Source organism: Phyllobates terribilis, unplaced genomic scaffold (assembly GCF_046119375.1).
Source record: "Phyllobates terribilis strain yellow unplaced genomic scaffold, ASM4611937v1 Scaffold_5__5_contigs__length_657084704, whole genome shotgun sequence".
NCBI classification, from domain to species: Eukaryota; Metazoa; Chordata; class Amphibia; order Anura; family Dendrobatidae; genus Phyllobates; species Phyllobates terribilis.
The window spans coordinates 413,767,203-413,790,034 of record NW_027362765.1 but is presented as its reverse complement, the minus strand read 5'-3'; the positions used below and the strand labels follow the sequence as shown (position 1 = coordinate 413,790,034).

The window sequence follows — 22,832 nt, the reverse complement described above, 5'->3', positions numbered from 1 at the left end:
GCACCTGCGTTGATAAAATTTAAGGGCTTTTGTATTATTGTTCAGAATAAAATGTAATTGTCAATGTTATGCTTGTGTTAGTAAATATAATTTTATATATAAATAAAAATAAATGTTATTATTTTCTGTCCACCTACTTTAGGACCACCCTGTGTATATTTGGCCTAAAATACGAAGGAAATGTGTAATCTTTAACTTTAGACCTTTTAGAGATCATTTCATCTTCAACTTGCTTAACTGTTCACAATAACAGTAATTTTGACCAGGGGTGCCCAAACTTTTACATACCATTGTACATGTTTATTTTCACCTGTGTACAAACTCACATTGCCTCACTAGCTAGAGATTGAATCTTCTCGTTTTGGAGTAAATTTCTCTCTTTTCACAATACTTTTATTGTAGTAGATTGTTTCCTCTTTCTTACCTTGGAGAACATTTAGATATAGTTGTATCACGTTTTTCTCCATTGTGGTTGTTTTGGTTCTTCTATGAGAAAACTGTAAGGCATAGATCTATATACCATAACCTAGGGTGGGAGTGTGGGGGTTCGGCTCTTTGTAGTCACTTCTTTTTATACTGCTTTTCTCAGGCCTCTGAAAAAAATGTTGATGATGACAACAAGTATTCAGGAACGAGGGTCTACATTGCACCCTTTTATTCTCCAAGGAAAAATCTACTTGCGTTAGAAAGACAATCATTTGAAACAGAATGTGACACCAATGAGACGGTGACTGTGCGCTATGACATTGAAAGGAAGAGTCTTGGTCCTGATACTGATTATCTCTACTTCTCATACTTGGTAAGTGGTGGTTTTTTGGGGTTTTCTTGATGTTTTCTTGATTTCTTGTTTTTGGTTTGTCATGATGTAAAGACAGGAGATGTGATAAAAAAAAAGATGTTATCACAGGCTTAGTGGAGATTTACCATAAGTCGAACACCTAGTCCGCTCACTGGCCGCCAAACCTATCTGGACGCCTCCAGTTTTGGCCAAAAAAAAGATGCTGATGGCCAACATCAATGACAATAAATGGCTACACTCTCCTCCCTCCCGGAGCATAGGCAAGAAATGCTGCCCAGGAACCAGTGAACAACATACATATACTGGATGGTTGTGTTGTATCTATAAATTTTCCCATATTACTGTTAGCAACAGCCGCCTCTGACTTTAAAGCACATCTGTCACCAGATTTCAGAATACAAACTGCATTCATTATTAATTAGATCCCTTAGACTTGATGAAGCTGTCATAATTACTTTGAAAATTCAAAAGTTGAACTCAATCTCCACCCACCTACCCTGATTAACAACTTCTCAGTGTCCCTCCTCCCTGCTGAAATCTCACACTGCTTGGTGTAAGCTGCAGCCGTCAGACAGTCTGTGTGGGCAGAGACTGAATACACGTGTACTCATGAACTCTCTTAATGTTTAACTTTTACAGCCATTCTGACATGGATGTTAATAGTAAATATACTAGTCCCATCAGGTCTAAGAGATCAATTTTACAATGCATGTTATTTTCATTGTGAAGTCTGGTGTCATATCCGCTTTAATAGCAGTTCTGCAAAACTGATGGGATTTGACCAAATCTCAGAACTAAATGCACATGTGAATGAGCTCTAGTGGGTTTACGTATGTGTGGGTGGTGTACGTGTGTCATGTATGGAGGATATTGGGGTGTTGATGCATTATAGTAATTCAGTAGACTATGTAGGTATTTAGTGTGCGTACTATTTTGGAATACTAATTGAGCTTTGAGTATTAATTAGTTGGTTAGAATTGCCACATTGTAGTATGACATTTTGCTCAGAATTGAAATAATTTCTGCCGCTTGAGGTATTCGTTGAAATTTTCTTAATCTATTTAGAAATATTGAGTATTTTCAGGAAAATGTTTTCCTTTTTATTGCAGTATTTTTTTTTATTAAAATTGTAATTCTTTCCTGGATGTTTTAGTGAAGGCGCGCTCCGCTGTGGCTCGCTCTGCGGTAATGAACCCGTTATATATTTCAATTCCTCCCCTGCTGGTATTATTGATCACTGTATAACAGTAATTATTTTGTTCAGCACTACAGTATATAGCATTATTGTTTTGATTAGACCATAATGAAACAGGGCAGAGTCCAGTATAAGTACTCATTCAGACGTCCAATTTTCTCACGTACTAGAATAAAGGACCGATTATTTGGATCAGAGTTTGGTCCGAGTATCATCAGTTTTTTTCACACGTGGAGAATAAAAAAAGAAAGTTTCTCCACCTTCTCCTTTCCGACAGTCCATGAAAAAAATCGGACTGCACTCGGATGTTGTTCTGGCGCGCTCCAATTTTTTCATGGACCCATAGACTTGCATTGCCAACCCTCGGATCAAAATCAAACATGTCGCTGCGATTTTCCACTGACCTCTAATTTCGCAAAAAATCATGGAGATGTGAATAGCCCCTTAGACTATCACAGGTATGAAGGCTATCCATGAAAATCACGGATAGCACTCGTACACGGAAATCAGATGTCTGAATGAGGCCTTAGGCGTCTATGGAAGAGAGACGTCAAAAATTGTCAAAAGAGGCATATTTGATTGAACGGTGCACAAGCAGATACATGTCATAGACTTGCGATGATTCTGCATGTTTTATTAATCTTATTCAACTCCTTTAATGATGTATTACAAAGACCCCAGACAATGCATAGACGATGTAAATACAAGAGGGAATTTGTGCGTTCAAAATCACTTCCTTTATGATAATTTTTTTAACTTTTTTTTTTAAACTTTTCTTACAAACTTGCCTTTGACTGTGTTTATCTAGAAGGAAAGTGAACCGGGGTTTATGCATAAATATTACACTCTTGTAAGTCCAGTATTTCCCATTCACAAGTATATAAGCTGCTCATCTTCTTGATTTTTCCAGCTCCAGTCTAAAGATGGAATCCTATTGTACAAGGGATATAAAGTAGACATTAATGACCAATCAAATAATTCAAGTAAGTTAAAGCTTACATCTAAATGTATAGAAGAAAGCAAATATAAATACAATTAAAAAAATATTTCCCCCTGTTTCCAGACCTATGTAAAACAGCGGTTAAAGCAGCCATAACATGTGAATGTGAACGCACTCTTAGGATAGTACCACGTAAGACTGATAAGATGCCGATTATTCGCAGTGGAAAATCTGCAGCAAATTGTGCTATTTTTGTTGCATATTTTATTATAGAAATGCAGCAGTTTTGCTGCAGATTTCACTATTTGTATCACAAAGGGTAACATCTTTAAAGGGAATGTGTCATGTCTTCAAATGCTATTGACCTACTGATATGGGGTTAGTCTGCAGGATAAGGGTATGTGCACACGATGCAGAAATGAAGCAGAAAATTTCTGCATCATTTCTGCATCTCCCTGGCAGAAAAAACGCATGCAGATTGTGCATGCGTTTTTCCTGCAGAATACATGCGGATCCACATGCAGATTCACATGCGTTTCCGCATGCAGATTGACAAGCGCTTTCCAGGCGATGTTAGCATCACCTTGAAAGTGCTTGATAACTAGGTCACACTATATAAATCCATGCAAACAGCATGGATTTATACAGTGTGAACCGAGAGAGTGTATATACTTACCTCCGATGGCCCGCGCTGTCCTGCTCAATCTGTTCTCCCGGCTGCCGGCAACTTTGAATTGAAAGACCTGCCGACGTCAGCGTCACGTGACCCGTCACATGACTCTGACGTCACCGCAGGTCCTACAACTCACTGCAAAGTGCCGGGAACCAAGCGGGAGCGCTGTGCGGGCCGACAGAAGGTAAGAATACATTATTTTTTATTTTATTCTTCTTTTTACAGCTTTTTTAATGGTACCTGGGTGTGGATGAGACTCTCCTCTCCTCCACACCCGGGTACCATCCGCACATTAGAACGCACCAATTACGCAAGTACAGATGCTGTCTTGCGGAATTGGCGCGTTCTAATGCAAGTCAATGGCGGCGAAATCGCCGCGTTTCCGCAAAATTAATTGACATGCTGCGGATTTTTGACCGCAGCGTTAACGCTGCGGAAAAATCCGCATCATGGGCACAGCACATGCGGATTTCCATTGGGGAACATTGCCCTTCTACCATGCGTTTTTCATGCGTTTCCGCGGCGTTTACGCAACTGCAAAAACGCCGCGGAAACGCATGAAATACGCATCGTGTGAACACAGCCTAATAGTTTTGAATCTGTGCGACCACCGCTGCCGATTCGGAACCAAGCTATTTTCTCCCGTTTCTGATCAGGCGCATTTTTTAGTTTTTTTCGTACATGAGCTTTTAACGGCTCTAAAAAAGGTTTCGTTTCAACACCATGGATGGCAAGAAAAGCAAACAAATAATTTTTGGAACAAATCAAACCAGACATGTCACTGGAAGCAAAGATCACCAAGCTATGACTTGCCTACTTTGGACACATCATACGAGGAAAGCAATCACTGGAGAAGGACATCATGGTCGGAAGAATAGAAGGAACAAGAGCGAAGAGGAAGATCAGCAACCTGAAGACTTGATACTATCAAGATAACGGCGGAGAAGACCTTGGTGGACCTATATAGGCTGCACAAGATCGATCTTCCTACAGAGCTTTCATCCATCAAGTCGTCATGGCCGAATTCTGTAAAAAAATGAAAAGTTTTTGTTATGATGTTAAAACAATTTTTGCCTCTTTTTCGCTTTACATTGGGCTTAATTTTTATTTTATTCTTTTTTTAGTTGATATCAAGGGAAAATGTAAAATAGAAAGTCGGCTCACCACCTTGCTAGCTGCACAATCGCCTGCAAGCTGCTTACTCTGCTTTGATGTTTTTGTACATCTGTGTATAGTGTGAACCACCTGGATGTTTTTAGTCTATGGGCAATCCATAAGTAGTTCATAATATCTGCACATTCGTCCAAACTCAGCCTGTATGTGACCGCAGCAGTCCTGGGCTGTTGCGGTTTTTAGTGTATAAACGCAGCCTAAGAGTACGTTCACTTCAACATATTTTCAGTCCACGTGCTGTCCGTGGAAAAAAGCTGATTACACTCAGACTAATGTTATTCAATTGGGGTTTTCAGAGGACAGTTTTGTTCACTAGGACCAAATGTGGATGAATTGGCAAGGTGGAGGTGCGCTGCCCAGTAATTATAAAGTGCAGATCACAAACCAATTTTCGGTATCACCCGACGAAGGCTCCTCCTGTCTGGAGCCGAAAACCGGTTTGTGATCTGTTAATCTGTGGTCTTCAATAAAGATAATATTTTTCGTTAAATATTGCACTTTAAATTTTACTGGGCAGTGCACCGCAACCTGGACGATTCGTCTATCAATTGATTTCCAAACCATCGGATCTGACACCATATTTTCTTCTTTCTTCCAGCTATACAGGGTGCGTTCCCTATAAATTTTCATGTTGATGCAAGCATGTTTCCTCGGTTCATGGTGCTTGTTTTCTCCGTTCTGCCAAATGGAGAAACAATTGCAGATTTACTAAAATACGAGGCTCCGTTATGTGTAAACAAAGAGGTACGGAAAAGATCAAGGGGGATTTCTAAATTAAAGAGAATAAAATAATCTCTATAAATCTGGATTGTCGAAAAATGTAATAACAAATGGCAGATAATCTGTAATTGCCCAAGGATTTAAATCAGGTTAATATCCTTCCTTGGAGTACACAGACATGCGATCGCAATGATCCATAGTAAAAAGTGAAATTCAACACTTCTAGAATAAAATGTATCTATCTATTCCAAAATATTCATTGAAAAAGTCACCATCGCATCATCCAATTAAGGAGTAGACCAAATGCTTATGTCTTTCACGTCATAATAATTGTTTATCATAGTGATCCCCTAAATAATCTCCTTTATGGTGTAAATCCTTCCAAAAATTCAATACTGCCACTTCAGATATCTACATTAAAATTAAAACCCCTTCATGATTGGCAATTTTTGTTTTTTGCACATTAATTTTTAAATCCCCTTCTTCCAAGATTCATAACTTTTTATTTTTATTTTCCTTTCAAAATAGCCACGTGAGGGCTGGTTTTTCAGTATGATAAGTTGTGGCTTGAGTGACGCTTTAAAAATGTGTTGAAAAACGGGAAAAAATTCCAAATAAATGGATTGAAATGGTGAAAAAAAAACTAGTGTAAATATACTGTAAAAATGCCTTGAAAACATAATTCTTCAGGTCAGTACGATTACTGTGATGCCAAATTTGTGAAGTTTTCTTTATTTGAATGTTGTAAAAAAAAAAGAGGGATTTTTGGTACTCACCGTAAAATCTCTTTCTTGGAGCCTTCATTGGGGGACACAGGACCATGGGTGTATGCTGTTGTCGCTAGGAGGTTGACACTAGGCAAAAAAAAAAGAAAAAGCTCCTCCTCCGCAGTATACAACCGCCTACAGGCACCAAGCTCACCAGTTAGTGGCTAAAGCAGTAGGAGGAGCATAAAACAATTAACTATGCAATGCCCAACGGGGCACAACCGTGAAAACTAAGTTAGATGCCCAACAGGGCCAACTGTACCTATGCCCAAAATCAGGGAGGGTGCTGTGTCCCCCAATGAAGGCTCCAAGAAAGAGATTTTACGGTGAGTACCAAAAATTCCTCTTTCTTTATCGCTTCATTGGGGGACACAGGACCATGGGACGTCCAAAAGCAGTCCCTAGGGTGGGAGAACAAAAGATAGCCACAGACTAGGTCTGACCGCGAGCAACCGCTTACTGCAGAACCTTCCGTCCAAGACTGGAATCAGCCAAGGAATAAGTGTGGGCCTTGTAAAACCTTGAAAAGGTGTGGAGTGAAGACCATGTTGCGGCCTTACAGATCTGAGAAGCTGAAGCCTGATGGCGAACAACCCAAGAGGCCCCCACCGCCCGGGTGGAGTGAGCCCTTACCCCCGGAGGGGGAGATTTGTCCGAGATGCGATATGCCTCCAAAATGGTCGAACGTATCTAACGGGCGATGGTTGACTTGGAAGCAGGAAGACCCTTGCGATGCCCCTCCGGGATGACAAATAGGGCGTCCGAACGCCGAAGGGAAGCCGTTCTAGAAAGGTACACACGTAAAGCTCTGACCAGATCCAGTTTATGCAGGGATTTCTCCCGTGGGTGCACTGGGGCCGGGCAGAAGGAAGGCAAAACAATGTCCTCATTGATGTGGAAAGAGGAGACTACTTTTGGCAAAAAAGAAGGCACTGGCATGAACACTACCTTGTCTTGATGGAAGACCAGAAAGGGCGACCGACAAGAGAGGGCTGCGAGCTCTGCAACCCTCCTAATAGAGGTAACATCCACCAGAAAAGCCACCTTCCAGGAGAGAAGAGAGGCTGAGATGTCCTGAATGGGTTCAAACGGGGGCTGTTGAAGGACGCTCAGGACCATATTAAGGTCCCATGGATCAACCGGGGGCGATAAGGCGGCGCCAGGTGAGCCACCCCTTGTAGAAACGTCTTAACCTGAGGACAGAAAGCCAAGTTATGTTGGAATAGAATGGACAAGGCCGAAACTTGGCCTTTGAGAGTGTTTAGAGAGAGTCCCGCTTCCAGGCCAGACTGAAGAAAGAACAAAATGACCGGTAGTGAAAAGGACATGGGAACTAGCTGATCCTTCTCGCAGTGATGAAAAAAGGCTCTCCAGGTTCTGTGGTATATGCGCGAGGTTGCGGTTTCCTGGCACTAATTAGGGTCTGGATGACGTAGTCCGCAAAACCCGCCTTCTTCAACACTGCGGCCTCAACGGCCATGCCATTAAATTCAGAGAACGAGAACACTGATGAAGAATAGGCCCCTGAGAGAGGAGGTCTGGACGGTCCGGTAATCTCCAGGGCGAGTCGACGAGCAGGTTTACTAGATCTGCGTACCAGACGCGTCTGGGCCAGTCCGGGGCTACTAGAATTACCGGTACTCCTTCTGTCTTTATCTTTTTGACGACCCGAGGGATCAATGGTAGAGGGGGAAAAAGATAGGGCAGCTGGAACTGAGACCATGAAATGACTAGCGCGTCTTGAGCGATCACAAGGGGATCATGGGACCGGGCTACAAAGGATGGAACCTTGTGGTTTAACCGAGATGCCATGAGGTCGACGTCCGGTGTGCCCCATCGTAAGCAAATCTGATGGAACACCTCGGGATGGAGAGACCATTCTCCTGGGGCAAGGCCCTACCGACTGAGGAAGTTGGCCGCCCAATTGTCGACCCCCGGAATGTGGACTGCTGAGATTTCCGGAACTGTGTTCTCGGCCCAAACTAGCACTCTTGCCACCTCTTTCAAGACGGACTTGCTGCGGGTTCCTCCCTGACGGTTTATGTACGCCACAGCCATGGCGTTGTCCGATTGTACGCGGACTGGGAACCCTGCAAGAATATCCTGCCAGTGACGCAACGCCAGGTAGATCGCCCTTCTCTCCAATATATTGATCGGTAGGGAGACTTCATGGGGACCCCAACGGCCCTGCACCGTGTGGTGGAGGAAGACAGCCCCCCAACCGATGAGGCAGGCATCGGTCATGACCACCTGCCAGCGAAGCAGTAGGAATGACCTCCCGGGTCTGAAGGAAGAATGGCGAGTCCACCATATTAATGACCTTCTCACATGAAGAGATAACCTGATGCTTCGATCTAGAGATGACGGGTTCTTGTCCCATGCCGACAGAAGGGGCCAGTTGAAGAGGCCGGGTATGGAACTGGGCAAACGGCACTGCTTCCATAGCTGCCACCATTTTTCCCAAGACACTCATGCACAGGCGAAGACGGCGTGGACTTGGGTCGGAGAGAAGGTGAATCCCCCGACGGAGAGAGTTTATCTTTTCCCTCTGGAGAAGGACCCGGGCATGGGTCGTGTCGAACTGCATGCCTAGAAAGGTTAAGCGTTGAGATGGGACCAGGGAGGATTTGTCTGTGTTGATCAGCCAGCCTAACCGAGAGAGCGTGTTCAGGGTGATCTGGAGACTGTGGAGACAGTCCCTGAACGTGGGACCCTTGATCAATAGGTCGTCGAGGTAGGGGATAATTACAATCCCACTGGCTCGTAGAATGGCCATGACCGTCGCCATTACCTTTGTGAAAACCCTTGGGGCGGAGGCAAGCCCGAAGGGGAGAGAAGTGAACTGGTAATGTGCGTTCTGGAAGGCAAATCGAAGGAACTTCTGATGTGGTGCGCAGATTGGGATATGAAGATACGCATCCTGAATGTCCACTGAACATAGATATTCCCCGGCCTCCATCGAGGCGATTACCGACCTGAGGGACTCCATTCTGAAGTGCCGTACACGTACCTGTCGGTTTAGTTGTTTGAGGTCTAGGATCGGACGTAGTGAGCAGTCCTTTTTTGGAACGACGAAAAGATTGGAGTAAAAAACGGAAAACCTTTCCTGAAGGGGGACTGGAACTATGACTCCTGAGCTCAGAAGGGAGGCAGTGGCCTGAAGGAAACCGGGAAGCAGAGATGGATGCGGGGGGCGGGACCTGAGAAATTGTGTTCCTGGTATGGCGTTGAACTCGATCTTGTAGCCGGAGGTCACAATCTCCTTGACCCAGGCATCCTCTATTGCCAAGACCCAAGGGTCTCGGAACAGAAGTAGACGGCCGCCCACCCTGGGAGAAATCCCAGGTGGGAGTGACCCGTTATGCTGAGGAAAATCTGTTGGATCGTGATCGGGATCCAGAGGGCTTGGAAGAGCGACCCTTTGCACTACAGTTGGGAGTGGGCCTAAAGGTAGGTTTACGTCTCTCTTGCTGTGCTGGGGTACGGTCCTGTTGAGAGGAGGGTCCCGGTTGAGCGAACCGACGAAAGGACCGGAACTGAAGGGAACGTTTCCTAGGAAAATGGCGATTAGGTCTCGGCTGGGGAAGGGAAGTGCTCTTGCCCCCAGTGGCATCAGAGATGATCTGGTCTAACCCAGATCGTCTGGGGAAGCCCCCGTGAGGATGCCCTGCCTAAGCTGTTTGGCCCATGCGGAGACTGCTTTTGATACCCAAGTTGAGGCGAAGGAAGGACACAGGGAGGTGCCAGCAGCCTCGAAGGCTGACTTAGCCAAGGCCTCAACCTGTCTATCCATAGTGTCCTTGAGGGAGGAACTGTCTGGAAGAGACAGTACCGTCTTAGCTGAGAGACGAGAGACAGGAGGATCCACAGAAGGGGACTCAGTCCATCTGCTGACGAGGTCGTGGTTAAAGGGGTATAGCATGTCTAACTGTTTCTTTCCAGTGAAGCGCTTCTCTGGATGCTCCCACTGTTTCTGAAAGACACCATCAAATTCTGAATGGTTAGAAAAGGTGCGTGCCGGGCGCTTGATTCTCTTGAAGGAAACGGAGAAGTCCTGACAAGGGCTCTCGTCCTCTTTAACATGCAGAGTCTGATTGACGACCAATATAAGGCTGTCAACCATCTCCTGGATTCTAGAATATTGGTCCATGTCGGATCCCGGAGCGACCTCTGGGGAAGAGGTGTGAGATGCAGGGAGCAATTTGGAGTCTGGAGAGCTGGAAGATGAACTTGTGTGAGTCCATTTCTGAGAACGTGCCATCGGTCTGCCCTTAGGAGGAGGGGGCAGGGGTGCCTGTGAATCGTCTGTGGGAACGTTCGGAGCACTGGTGGCTGTGGATAGCAAGGGCAAGCGTTCTAGGACCTGCACCAGAGATTGAGATACCTTGGTGAGATCAGAGACAGACTGGGACATAGCAACAGCCCACTCCGGAGGGCGGCAGGGGGATCTTGGGGTGCCAGCATAGTGGGAGGCTTGCAGGTCGAGCAGAAAGCCGTTGTCAGACCCGCGGGCCAATTAGTACTGCAAAGAGCACAGGCGTAGTATGTGACTGTGTGAGCGGGACGGACAGAAAGCTCCCTGGGTTTGGGCATATGTGCCTAACCAGGAATACTGCAGAGGAGGGAGCCTGTGGACAGGAAAGGGACAATCCCCCTGTAGGTGCCAGAGCAGGGCCTACCAGGTCTGGAATGTCCACGGTCCCGTATCCCCCGTCGGAAACTCCGGAGCTGCGGAGACAGGAGCAGGGCTGCGGTGATGAGGCAGTCAGATAGAGTGATGCTGCCGGAGACAGAACAGAGAGCCGCATAGAGGGGCGGGGCAGGAACAGAGCGTGCTGCCCTGAGTGACCTAGGGGAGCCGAGGCTCTGATAGGCAGAAGGAATGGGGGCGGGTTTAAGAACCCAGCCGCTGATAGGTCCCCGGGAGAACTGTGGGCGTGGTGGAAGCGTCACATTGCTCCTCGGTCCTGATTGGCCGATTGCTGGAGGGAGCGTATACCCGCCGGTAAGAGGAACGCCCCACCTGAGACGCCTCCCGACGGAGAAAGCGCAGGCTGATATGCCGCGCAAAAAGTAAAAAGAAGGGGGGGTTGTGGGGGACCCCATGCTGAGGGGGACGCCATGCTGTGTCATGAAGATGCGAGGAGAGGGTGCGTGGCCAGGGAAGCGCTGCTGAAAGTGAGCGTCGGTGGAGATGTGATGCCCCCATTAATAATCCACGGGATTTACAGGACCCGCTGGCAGGAAACTCTGTGCCATATCCAGTGTTCTGAGGGACCTGGGGGGCTGAGGTTGTAAGGCAGCAGGAGTGGGAGGGATTACCTTTGTTAGAGGTCCCGATGCCTCTTCTTCCTCTCCCCTTCTGAGGATGGTCACAGGAGGTCCTCCGTGGATAGGGGGGATCCTGGCTCTTCCTCCTTCCTGCACTGACCGGTACTGGACAGTGCAGGAGATGGTGTCGACCCCAGAATCTGGGGGAAGGTCACCGCAGTGACCACCGTCTCCCTCCCAGGCCGCTCCAAGGAGGGGGCTGGGGTGGGGAATAGGCAAGGACTAGCCACCGAGAATCACCCTGAGACACCTGGAGGTGACAGGGGATAGGTCCTGCCCAGCAGGTCCAAGAGTGGGCGACGTGGGAAATGCCACACTGCTCTCGGTCGCTTGAGAATGGGAATAACAGGGGACGCAGTGTTCCCTGTTAACCCTGAAGAGCTGTATCTGAAAAATAAAGAACAAAGATTAATAAAACACAACAGGGTTGGATCAGTTAGGATCCTGGTCTACCTCCTACAGATGACGCGCCCAGGGAATGGGGATGACTCGGCGCCCGGGCCTTGTTGCCTGGTCTTGGGGATGTCGCGGTAGTCGGCTCCCGGGCCTGTACCCTGGGCCTCTCTTTAAAAGGGTGGATAATTATGTGAAAGTTCGTGACGCCACCTGTGGTGTCTGGTGAGGTTCACCAGCGCTGCGGCAGCCCACTGAGGCCGGTGTTAAGGCAGCTTGGGAGGTATAGCTCCCCACAGGTGGGGCTAGGCCTCAGGGCAGCGTGGATGTAGGGATGCAGGACAGAGGGGACCCAGCCGGGTCTGAAGAAGGAGAGGCAAACACGCAGTTCACTTCAGTACTTTTTACTGATGGAAATCCAGGCACATTCCGGAGCACTGTAGGGTGAAGGGTGCATATCAGGATCCTCCCCAGTGAGCGGGTATAGGGTCTCCTGTTTCTTGCCTTTGTGTGGTAAGTTTCTGACCTGCCTATAGCTAGGCCTAACTTTGTCTCTGTCCTGCACCGGCTGACTTTGTGGAAGGGCCTTCTCTTGGAGTACACGCTCCCAGCTTACGGGGCCTCCGTGACTCCTGGCTCTGGTACGTATCAGCTCTTGGGTGATCCTGGGACCTGAAGTCTTCCAGGGGTCTCCGGTTGTCTCTACAGGGGAGTATACGGCCCTGTAGACGCGGACCCGGTGTCCAGTATATGTTTTCTGGGGTGAGCTTGTACAGCTCCTCTGCCCCCAATGCTACTCACTCCTCTAGCCTTCGGCCTCACTCGAGGCCCTCACTAGGCTATACTCACTAGCGGCAGCTTGCTGCGCTTCAACGCTCTTATGGCGTCGGCACGCCTTGGGCTCTAACTGAGCTCCCTGAGTCTAGCTTGCAGGAGCCTCGTGCTCCACTGCTGAACTATTAGCTGTGTTCTCTGGACTAGACTGAACTGCCTAGCTCCACCTTCCCTTTTTATATCCCTAACGGGCTCCCTCTAGTGGTCTGAGGTGGAAGGTGGAGGTGTGTGTATGCTATGAGGGCCTCTTGTGGAGGAATCCGTCCATGCACCCTTCTAGGATCTGTGGCACTAATGCACAGCAGGGGCGCCACACAGACACTAAGCTTAAACTGGTGAGCTTGGTGCCTGTAGGCGGGTGTATACTGCGGAGGAGGAGCTATTTCTTTTTTTTTTTTGCCTAGTGTCAACCTCCTAGCGACAACAGCATACACCCATGGTCCTGTGTCCCCCAATGAAGCGATAAAGAAAATCTTTTTAATAAATAAATTAGGTTAGATTGGCCGGTTTCATTTTTCAACAAATGAAGCTGTTTGATGGGTTGTTTTTTGGGTGACAAGCTGACATTTTTCTTTTTGTTATTTTGAGGTACATGTGATCACTTTTTTTGCATTTTTTTGTGGAATTGCAGAAATTTAAGAAAACGCAATTCTGGTCTTTCATTTTCTTTTTCTCCTTACAGCTTTTTCTTTATGGGTTAATTTATTTAATTCTTTGATCAAACTTTTTTGGATACGGCAACAATGAATGATTCTTTTTTTTTACTTTTAAAGGGGCAAACTTTTTTCAACTTTATTCAGTCCACCCCTGGAGACTTGAACCTGCGATTGTTCAAGCACTACTCCTATGTACTGTAATACCTCAGTATTATAGCACGTAGCTAAAATCACAATCGCTTATGAATCCCAGTCTGTACTGACGTGGCAACAATAGAAGCCTTAAGGGGGCCCCCAGCTGCCATGACAACCCAATCGCTGGGACTGTGTGGCATTACAGGAGTATTCCCATCTGCAAGACCCCAATATGTAGTGGTAGGTGTAATAATAATAATAATATTAGAAAATCCTTCCAATTAGAAATGTAGTATAGTTCTTCTGATAAGCTATGTCGCTTTCCCCATGTGCAGAAAGGAAGATTGGCATGCACACAGTCGAGATTTCGAGGTGCTGGGGGACTGGGGTGTAGAACCCCTGGTACATGTAGAAAGTAATTCACTGCACAATATTTTTCCAAAGATGCAAGGAACTTATTCCACGTGTAAATATATAGCAGATGTGTGCAAAGACATGTGGGGTGCAGGGAGATATGCGACATAGATATAACGTTTCAACCCCTCCTGGGTCTTTGTCACAACGTCGCTGTGTGCAGAAGAGGCGCTCCTGAGCCTAAGTCTGGTGTATCTGGCCAGGTTTACTGGATGGTGGTGTACAGTGAAGTCCTCTTCTCCGTATCTACCTCCTGTTCTTCATGTCCTCACGCTTCATCTCTTTCTTGCACTCAAAAAGGTCCTCATATCCAGCATTCTCTGGTAAAGTCCCTCGTCTATTTAAAGGAATTATCCAGGACTATTTCATATTTTTACTGTGGACCCAAGAACTAACAGGCAGGTAGTTGCTAACTACTGTACCTGCGTGTACTGCCCAGAGCCGATCTCTGCCAGCACAGAGCGGTCACAGACCACTCCTGTAGGTGATTCTGTGTCTTCCACTGAAGTAACATCCATAGAGCAGTGGCTTCTCAATGATGACTTCGCTTTGACTTCATGATGATTGACAGCCGGCTCCTCGCTGCCTAGCTCTCAATCAGCATGACGTCGACAGTCATGCCCCATCAACAGGGCAGCCCGTAAGAGCTGCTCTGTTAACATAAAGCAGCAGAATCGCCGTTGGCAGCAGTAGGTGACTGCTCTGTGTCGACGGCAGATAGAAAAGGCAGGTAGTTAGCAATCCCTGCATGTTAGTTTTTAGGCCCATAGTAAAAAAATGACCCCAGAATAAGCCCTTTAATGCTGCGAAGCATCATTCCTATCCTCTGCTGCGGAGCATCATTCCTATCCTCTGCTGCGGAGCATCATTCCTATCCTCTGCTGCGGAGCATCATTCCTATCCTCTGCTGCGAAGCATCATTCCTATCCTCTGCTGCGGAGCATCATTCCTATCCTCTGCTGCGGAGCATCATTCCTATCCTCTGCTGCGGAGCATCATTCCTATCCTCTGCTGCGGAGTATGTTTCTGCAGCGGCCCTGAGGGCCTAGGTTACTCGGTAGCCGGGCCGGCAGTCTTCCAGTGAGGTCACGGTGGCAGTGGCCCAGCTCCGTGGCCCTGGCCGAGCAGATGAAGGGAGTATTTACAGGGGATTCATAGTCTTTATGTGACGCTACCTGTGGTGCCTGGTTAGGGATGACCAGCGCTGCTGTGTGGGCCCTGGGAGACAGATGGTATAGCAGCTGGGATGAAACACTTCCCACGGGTGAAGCGGGCCCCCAGGGACTGAGAAAGCTAATATGAAGGATGGCGGCAGGGGAAACAGGGTGCAGAGAGCAGGGTGGCAGCAGTGATGATAGTTGCAGTGGTAGCACAGCTGCGGGGAGGTGCAGAAGAAGAAGACAGACACGAGGTATGCAGTCCGGTTACCTTTACTGCAGAGAAAGCTGTGGAGTCCGGGGCACTGGTCACTAGGTCCAGGAGGGTCCGGTCAGCCTGGAAGCAGTCGGAGTCCGCCCCGTCAGGTGGGTTTGGAGGCCTGCCTGCTGCAATTCTCCGTTGCGGGCCCCGCTGCCTGTGAGCTACTCTGTGGTCCCTCTTCTTCACTTCTGCTTTAAGCTCCATACTAGCAGGCGGTGCGAACCTATAATGGGTACTGCCGTCTTGGGTGCAGCTCTAGGCTCTGGTTACGCCGCTGTGCTGCTGGGCTTCTGCTTGTGGCCAGAAAACTTGCAGTCTCCTGTCCCCCAGATTCGGTTGCTGGGACGTGCAATCCCTGTACAACCCAGGACTCTGGCATCCTCTGCTCCGCTGCCTGGGGTGAGCTCTTCACGTGCTCTGCTCCCCAGAACTTTCTCCTTCTCTCTCTCTCCTGCTTTCTCCCCCTCTCCCTTCCCTCTCACACTGTCTGACTAACTCCTCCCCCCAGCCGGAAAAGGCAGCTCCCCAAAAAAAGGGTGTAGGGCTACCCCTTCAGGTCAGGGATCAGAACCTGTGTGTGCATGTGGGGTTTACCTGACGTGGGGAGCTCCTCCTGCTTCCATGTGTAATATCACCTCCGGTGAAGGAGGCAGCACTACTGCAGCAACCGGCCCATGGGGCGCCACATTTCCTACCCTCTGCTGTGGAGCATCATTCCTATCCTCTGCTGCGGAGCATCATTCCTATCCTCTGCTGTGGAGCATCATTCCTATCCTCTGCTGCGGAGCATCATTCCTATCCTCTGCAGCTTCATCTTCATCTATTGACCTCAGCAGGTATAGGGTTAAATTGCCAGAATTGGTATCCAGCATCATGCAGCCAGGAATGGAGAGATGAATGCACAGGCATGACCCTCTATATTCATCTGTATAGATGTTCCAAGATTTATCAAGCAAGCGTTGTCTGAAGTCCCATATAAATCAATGTAAAGAGACCCGCATGCATGGCCAAGTAGAAATGGAAACAAGCATCCCGCTTGGGACAAAAATTAAAAAAAGGAAAATGATGTAAAAAACATTAAAAACACCATTTGTGACCATAGCTATGATTAAGAGCGTGGAAATGCTTGAAATGCGTGGGCCTAGTGTTATGTGTATTACTATGTTTTTAGAGCATATCTATCAATGGTGTTTTTAATGTTTTTATGCAATTTTCGATTTTTGACGGTAACTGGAAGCTTGTCTCCAATTATAATAAAGAAACAACAGCTATGCTGAATCCGGCCAGTGGACCGCATTTGCTTTGATAAAGTCCATCTGTTATTTTTATAACAAAGATAGTACTAAAGATTACACAATTACTGCCATCAAAATACCCAAAAAATTACATCTTTGAACATAGCCTAATTGAAAAGGTCTCATCATATACAGGTACAACTTAAGTTCTCTGAAGAACAGGTCCATCCTGGGGCAACCGTAAGTTTGGAAGTCTCAGCAAATGCCGGATCCCTGTGCTCTGTGCGCTCTGTGGGTAAGGGATATTTACTTCGAAATCCTCAGGACACCTCACTGCTATCATATTATGTAAGTCTTACTTCAGTTCTGTAGAACATTCACGTGAACTTACCTGTAGTTGAAGTAGAGCAGAAGGTGTCAGTGATTTTTTCATGTTCTCTATTTTTTATGATCAGGTCACTTCTTTTAACTACTTTGCGTCTTTGGAAACCTGAAGTTTGTTAGAGAAGCTCAAAAGACTGAACATATGGACAGCAAGTCGTTTTTACATTGCTGTTCAGTCTTTTTAGAATTCATTTAGAACTTTTTCAGGCAGGTTATGAAGCATAACCCCTTAAAAAAGACATTGTGCGCACATACTCTTAGAGCTACAGCGGGAGAAACAAGTCATCATTCTTGCGTGGAGCACCTGGATGTGGCCGGTTTATGGTGAAATTATGTTCTTTCCACTTCCAGATTATGGCCCCTACAGTGCTCAATGGTACCTTCAGTAGTTTAAAAATTCTTCTGTAACCAATGCCATCAGCATGTTTTGCAACAATAAGGTTGTGAAGGTCTTGAGACAGCTCACTGGTTTTAACCATCATGAGATGTTTCTTGTGTGGCACCTTGGTAATGAGACACCTTTTTATAGGCCATCAGTTGAACCAGCTGATATTATTTTTCAACAAGCAGCTGGATTGCTTTCTAATTCACTCATTAAGCCACTAACTTACTCCAAAAGTGTACACCAACCCCCTGATTTCTGGTGACTGGGCACATTGGATATCAGGTCATTTTACTCCAGTGAGTAAATTCATTAAAATTGACATGAGCTATGTCAGTCTTAATGAATCGCCCCCTCAGTGTGGCAGAGATCCTGCAGAAAACACAGAGATTATCGTGCTGCTGATCAGTTCCATCTCTGGCTGTGAAAAACTAGTCAAGCTACTTAGCCAGGTGGGTGGGGCTTAGCAATCATTTGTCCTACTGCAGACAGAGCAGAGGGGGGAGGTTTCTGCTGCCGTTGTCTTTCAGGAACATACAAGACAGTGATGAGGGGGAAGACATGCGCTCCTGAGACAGAGACATTTTCTTTATATATTTCTCAGTTTTAATTGATTGATTTCTGTGTTTTAGTCTTCATTTTAAAGGAACTCATCATGTTGAAAATGTTATCTGATCTGCAAGGCAGGATGTTATGGAGCAGGAGGAGCTGATCAGACTGATAGACAATTTTGTGGGAAAAGTTTCAGCAAAACTTCCATTTTATTAATTGAAATCCCTGCTGTTTGTATGCACAGGAGTTCAGTAGGCGGTCTTAGTCTTTGGTTGATAGGTTTCCCTGTATGACTGTGCATGCAGAAATAGCTGTCAATCACTAGTAGAACTTATATGTACAGTGGGTACGGAAAGTATTCAGATCCCTTTAAATATTTCACTCTTTGTTTCATTGCAGCCATTTGGTAAATTCTAAAAAGTTCATTTTTTTCTCATTAAAGTACACTCTGCACCCCATCTTCACTGAAAAAAAAACAGAAATGTAGAAATTTTTGCAAATTTATAAAAACAAGAAAAACTGAAATATCACATGGTCATAAGTATTCAGACCCTTTGCTCAGACACTCATATTTAAGTCACATGCTGTCCGTTTCCTTGCAATCCTCCTTGAGATGGTTTTACTCTTTCATTGGCATCCAGCTGTGTTTAATTAAACTGATAGGACTTGATTTGGAAAGGCACACACCTGTCTATATAAGACCTCACAGCTCACAGTGCATGTCAGGCCAAATGAGAATCATGAGTTCAAAGGAACTGCCCAAGGAGCTCAGAGACAGAATTGTGGCAAGGCACAGATCTGGCCAAGGTTATAAAAGAATTTCTGCATTACTCAAGGTTCCTAAGAGCACAGTGGCCTCCATAATCCTTAAATGGAAGAAGTTTGATACCACCAGAAGTCTTCCTAGAACTGGCGTCCAGCCAAACTGAGCAATTGTGGGAGAAGAGCCTTGGTGAGAGAGGTAAAGAACCCCAAGATCACTGTGGCTGAGCTTGTCACGCTGTCTCTGTATACTGGAGGTAGGGGGCCTAAGCTGACCCTAAGCTGGGGCCCTGACTAATCCCTCAACCTGGAGGTACTGTTAAAGGTACAGAGGTCCAAGCCGCCAGCGTAACCCCTACCTCCTGAGGATCCCTGCACCTAAGTAATCTAGTCCTGAGAAGGACCCCGATCACAACAAAAGGGGACAAGTAATAATATGCCCACACACAGTACTTAGACGAACGAGACAGTACAAGGGAAAAACCAAAACCACCTTGCATACAAAAACTACACAACTACAACAGAGGGAACACCAACGGGAAAGGAGATAAATGATAAAGCGAGGAAGGGAAAAAACTCTCCGAATACACTTATCTCTGAAACTCCAAATACCACGATACGCTCTGTTAGTCTGCATGAAATGCTTTCACCGACACTTCCCTAACAGACCAGCAGGCATTTGAAGGAGTCTCACTACAGCAGCATTGATTGCAGCTGGGCGAGGCTGGACCTCGTCTAGCACAGAGAGAGAGAGAATTAACTCCCTCACTGCCGAAAAACACAAAGCACCAAAAAGTCAGCTGCGAGAAGTCAGGCTGTGTAATCGTGACGATCTTCGTGGCGACACACCCGTGACAGTACCCCCCCTTCTACGAGGGGCCTCCGGACCCTCAGGGCCAGGTTTATCCGGGTGAGTCGTGTGGAAGGCCCGAACTAATCGGTCTGCGTTAATATCCGACGCAGGAACCCACATCCTCTCCTCAGGACCATACCCTTTCCAATGAACCAGGTACTGAAGGGACCGGCGATTAAAGCGTGAATCGATGACCCTCGATACCTGGAACTCCAAGTTACCCTTGACCACCACTGGAGGGGGAGGTAAAGGTGACGGTACCACCGGCGCCACATACCTCTTAAGCAACGATCTGTGGAACACGTTGTGAATTTTAAACGTAGGGGGGAGGTCAAGACGGAATGCCACCGGATTAATAATAGAACTGATTCTGTACGGCCCGATGAACCTGGGACCCAGTTTCCAGGAGGGAACCTTAAGTTTTATATTCCTGGTAGACAACCATACCCGATCGTTCACACTTAGGTCCGGACCAGACACTCTCCTCCTATCAGCCATACGTTTGTATCGGTTCCCCATAGTATTCAGATTCTTCAGCACCCCTCTCCATACTGAAGCGAGTGATGAGGAAAATCGTTCCTCCTCAGGAACCCCCGAAGAGCCCCCCCTACTGAAAGTACAAAACTGGGGGTGAAAACCATATGCCCCAAAAAACGGGGACTTACAAGTGGACTCGCTCCGCCTATTATTAGGAGCAAACTCTGCCAGAGGTAAGAAAGAAGCCCAGTCCTCCTGGTTCTCTGACACAAAACACCGGAGATATGTCTCCAAGCTCTGGTTCATACGTTCCGTCTGACCATTGGTCTGAGGATGAAAAGCCGATGAGAACGACAAATGCATACTCCGCCGTGCACAAAACGCCTTCCAGAACTTGGACACAAACTGAGACCCCCGATCAGACACCACCTCGGAGGGTACCCCGTGAAGCCTCACAATCTCCCCAATGAACACCTGCGCAAGAGTTTTAGCATTAGGGAGAGCCGGAAGAGCGATAAAATGTGCCATCTTGCTGAACCTGTCCACTACAACGAGTATGACCGTTTTACCCGAAGACGGAGGGAGGTCCGTAATAAAGTCCATAAACAGATGAGTCCAAGGACGCTCCGGGATCTTCAAAGGTAAGAGGGCCCCAGACGGACGGGTATGTGAGGTCTTAGAGCGCGCACAAACCCCACAGGACGCGACAAAAGTTACCACCTCCTTATGTAAATTAGGCCACCAAAACCGACGCGAGAGGAGATCCACAGTTGCTCTACTCCCCGGGTGTCCTGCAAAAACTGAGTTATGGTGTGCCTCGATCACCTTTTGTCGCAACTGATCTGGAACAAACAGTCTCCCCGGAGGTCCAACAGGGGCGTCCCCCTGAGCCTCCAATACCTCCTCCTCCAGCTCAGAGCATACTGCCGAAACCACCACCCCCTCCTGAAGGATAGGAATCGGGTCGTCCGTATTCCCGGCCCCAGGGAAACTACGAGATAAGGCATCCGCCTTTACATTTTTTGACCCAGGACGATATGTAACGACAAAATTAAACCTGGTAAAAAACAATGACCACCTAGCTTGTCTGGGATTCAGACGTTTCGCGGACTCCAGATATAGCAGGTTCTTGTGATCGGTGATGACGGTGACCGGATGGACTGCCCCCTTCAAAAAATGGCGCCACTCCTCAAAAGCTAACTTAATGGCCAAGAGTTCCCTATTGCCGACATCGTAATTCCTCTCAGCGGACGACAATTTTTTAGAGAAAAAGGCGCACGGATGCCACTTACCAGGGGACGAACCTTGTGACAATACTGCTCCCACCCCTACCTCGGAAGCGTCTACCTCTACAATGAATGGCTGTGACGCATCCGGTTGAATGAGTATGGGTGCCGAGGCAAAACATTTTTTCAAGGAGGAGAATGCTTGACAAGCCTTGTCAGACCACCTAGAAAAATCCGTCCCCTTTTTAGTCATGTCTGTGAGAGGCTTAACCATGGACGAGAAATTACGAATGAACTTCCGGTAATAATTAGCAAACCCCAGGAAACGTTGTAGTGCCTTAAGATTCTCTGGCCGATCCCACTCAAGAACTGCCCGCACTTTCCCAGGGTCCATACGAAAACCGGACGCTGAAACCAGGAAGCCTAAAAACTGGAGTTCCTGTATGGAGAACACACACTTTTCCCATTTGGCATACAGTTTATTATCCCACAAGATCTGTAACACCTGCCTAACGTGCTCCTGATGAGACCCCAGATCCGGCGAGTAAATTAAGATATCATCCAGATATATGACAACAAACTGTCCCACCAGGCGGCGAAAAATGTCATTAACAAAGTGTTGGAACACCGCCGGGGCATTAGTCAGACCGAATGGCATGACAAGGTTCTCATAATGCCCCTCCGGAGTGTTAAACGCCGTCTTCCACTCATCCCCCTCCTTCATCCTAATCAGATTGTACGCCCCCCTGAGATCCAACTTAGAGAACCATTTGGCGCCCACGATCTGATTAAAGAGATCGGGAATAAGTGGGAGCGGATACGGATCTCGGACCGTAATCCGATTAAGTTCACGGAAATCCAGGCAAGGGCGTAGGCCTCCATCTTTCTTCTTAACAAAGAAGAACCCTGCAGCCACCGGTGAAGATGAAGGTCTAATATGCCCCTTAGCCAGACTTTCTGAAATATAATCCTTCATGGCCTGCCTCTCAGGACCAGAAAGGTTATACAACCTAGCTTTAGGTAACTTGGCCTCAGGGAGCAGTTTTACAGAACAGTCATACTCGCGATGAGGAGGTAGTTCCTGACACCCTTTCTCCGAGAATACATCCTCAAAGTCCGCCAGAAATGGAGGTAAGACCCAAGGAGTAACCTCACCGATGACCGTGTTCATGCAGTTTTTATTACAGAATTTACTCCATTGGCTTATCTCTCTGGTTTGCCAATTAATAACCGGGTTATGCTTAGTTAACCAAGGAAGGCCCAACACTATAGGAGTGGGAAGACCCTCCAACACGTAGCAAGACAACAGTTCTTTATGTATCGCCCCCACTTGAAGTTTTACGTCATGCACAGCTTGCAAAAAACTTCCCTGACCGAGAGGCCTGGCATCGATCGAGAATATGGGGATGGGTTTAGCCAACTCACTCAATCGCATACCTTGAACCCGGGCAAACCGAGCATCAACCAGATTAGCCCCGGCCCCACTATCCAGAAGAACAGATATCCTCTCAG

At 47.1% G+C, this 22,832-nt stretch overlaps 1 protein-coding gene across 1 annotated transcript in view; it reads left to right on the top strand.

Moving 5' to 3' along the window:
* LOC141273387 (alpha-1-macroglobulin-like) overlaps nucleotides 1-22,832 on the top strand; it is a 352,694-nt gene that overhangs the window by 239,095 nt on the left and 90,767 nt on the right. The window contains exons 12-15 of the mRNA XM_073685148.1: nucleotides 590-799; nucleotides 2,905-2,977; nucleotides 5,379-5,524; nucleotides 16,880-17,032. Coding sequence (XP_073541249.1) covers nucleotides 590-799; nucleotides 2,905-2,977; nucleotides 5,379-5,524; nucleotides 16,880-17,032 — 582 coding nt within the window. The remainder of the gene's footprint in view (nucleotides 1-589; nucleotides 800-2,904; nucleotides 2,978-5,378; nucleotides 5,525-16,879; nucleotides 17,033-22,832) is intronic.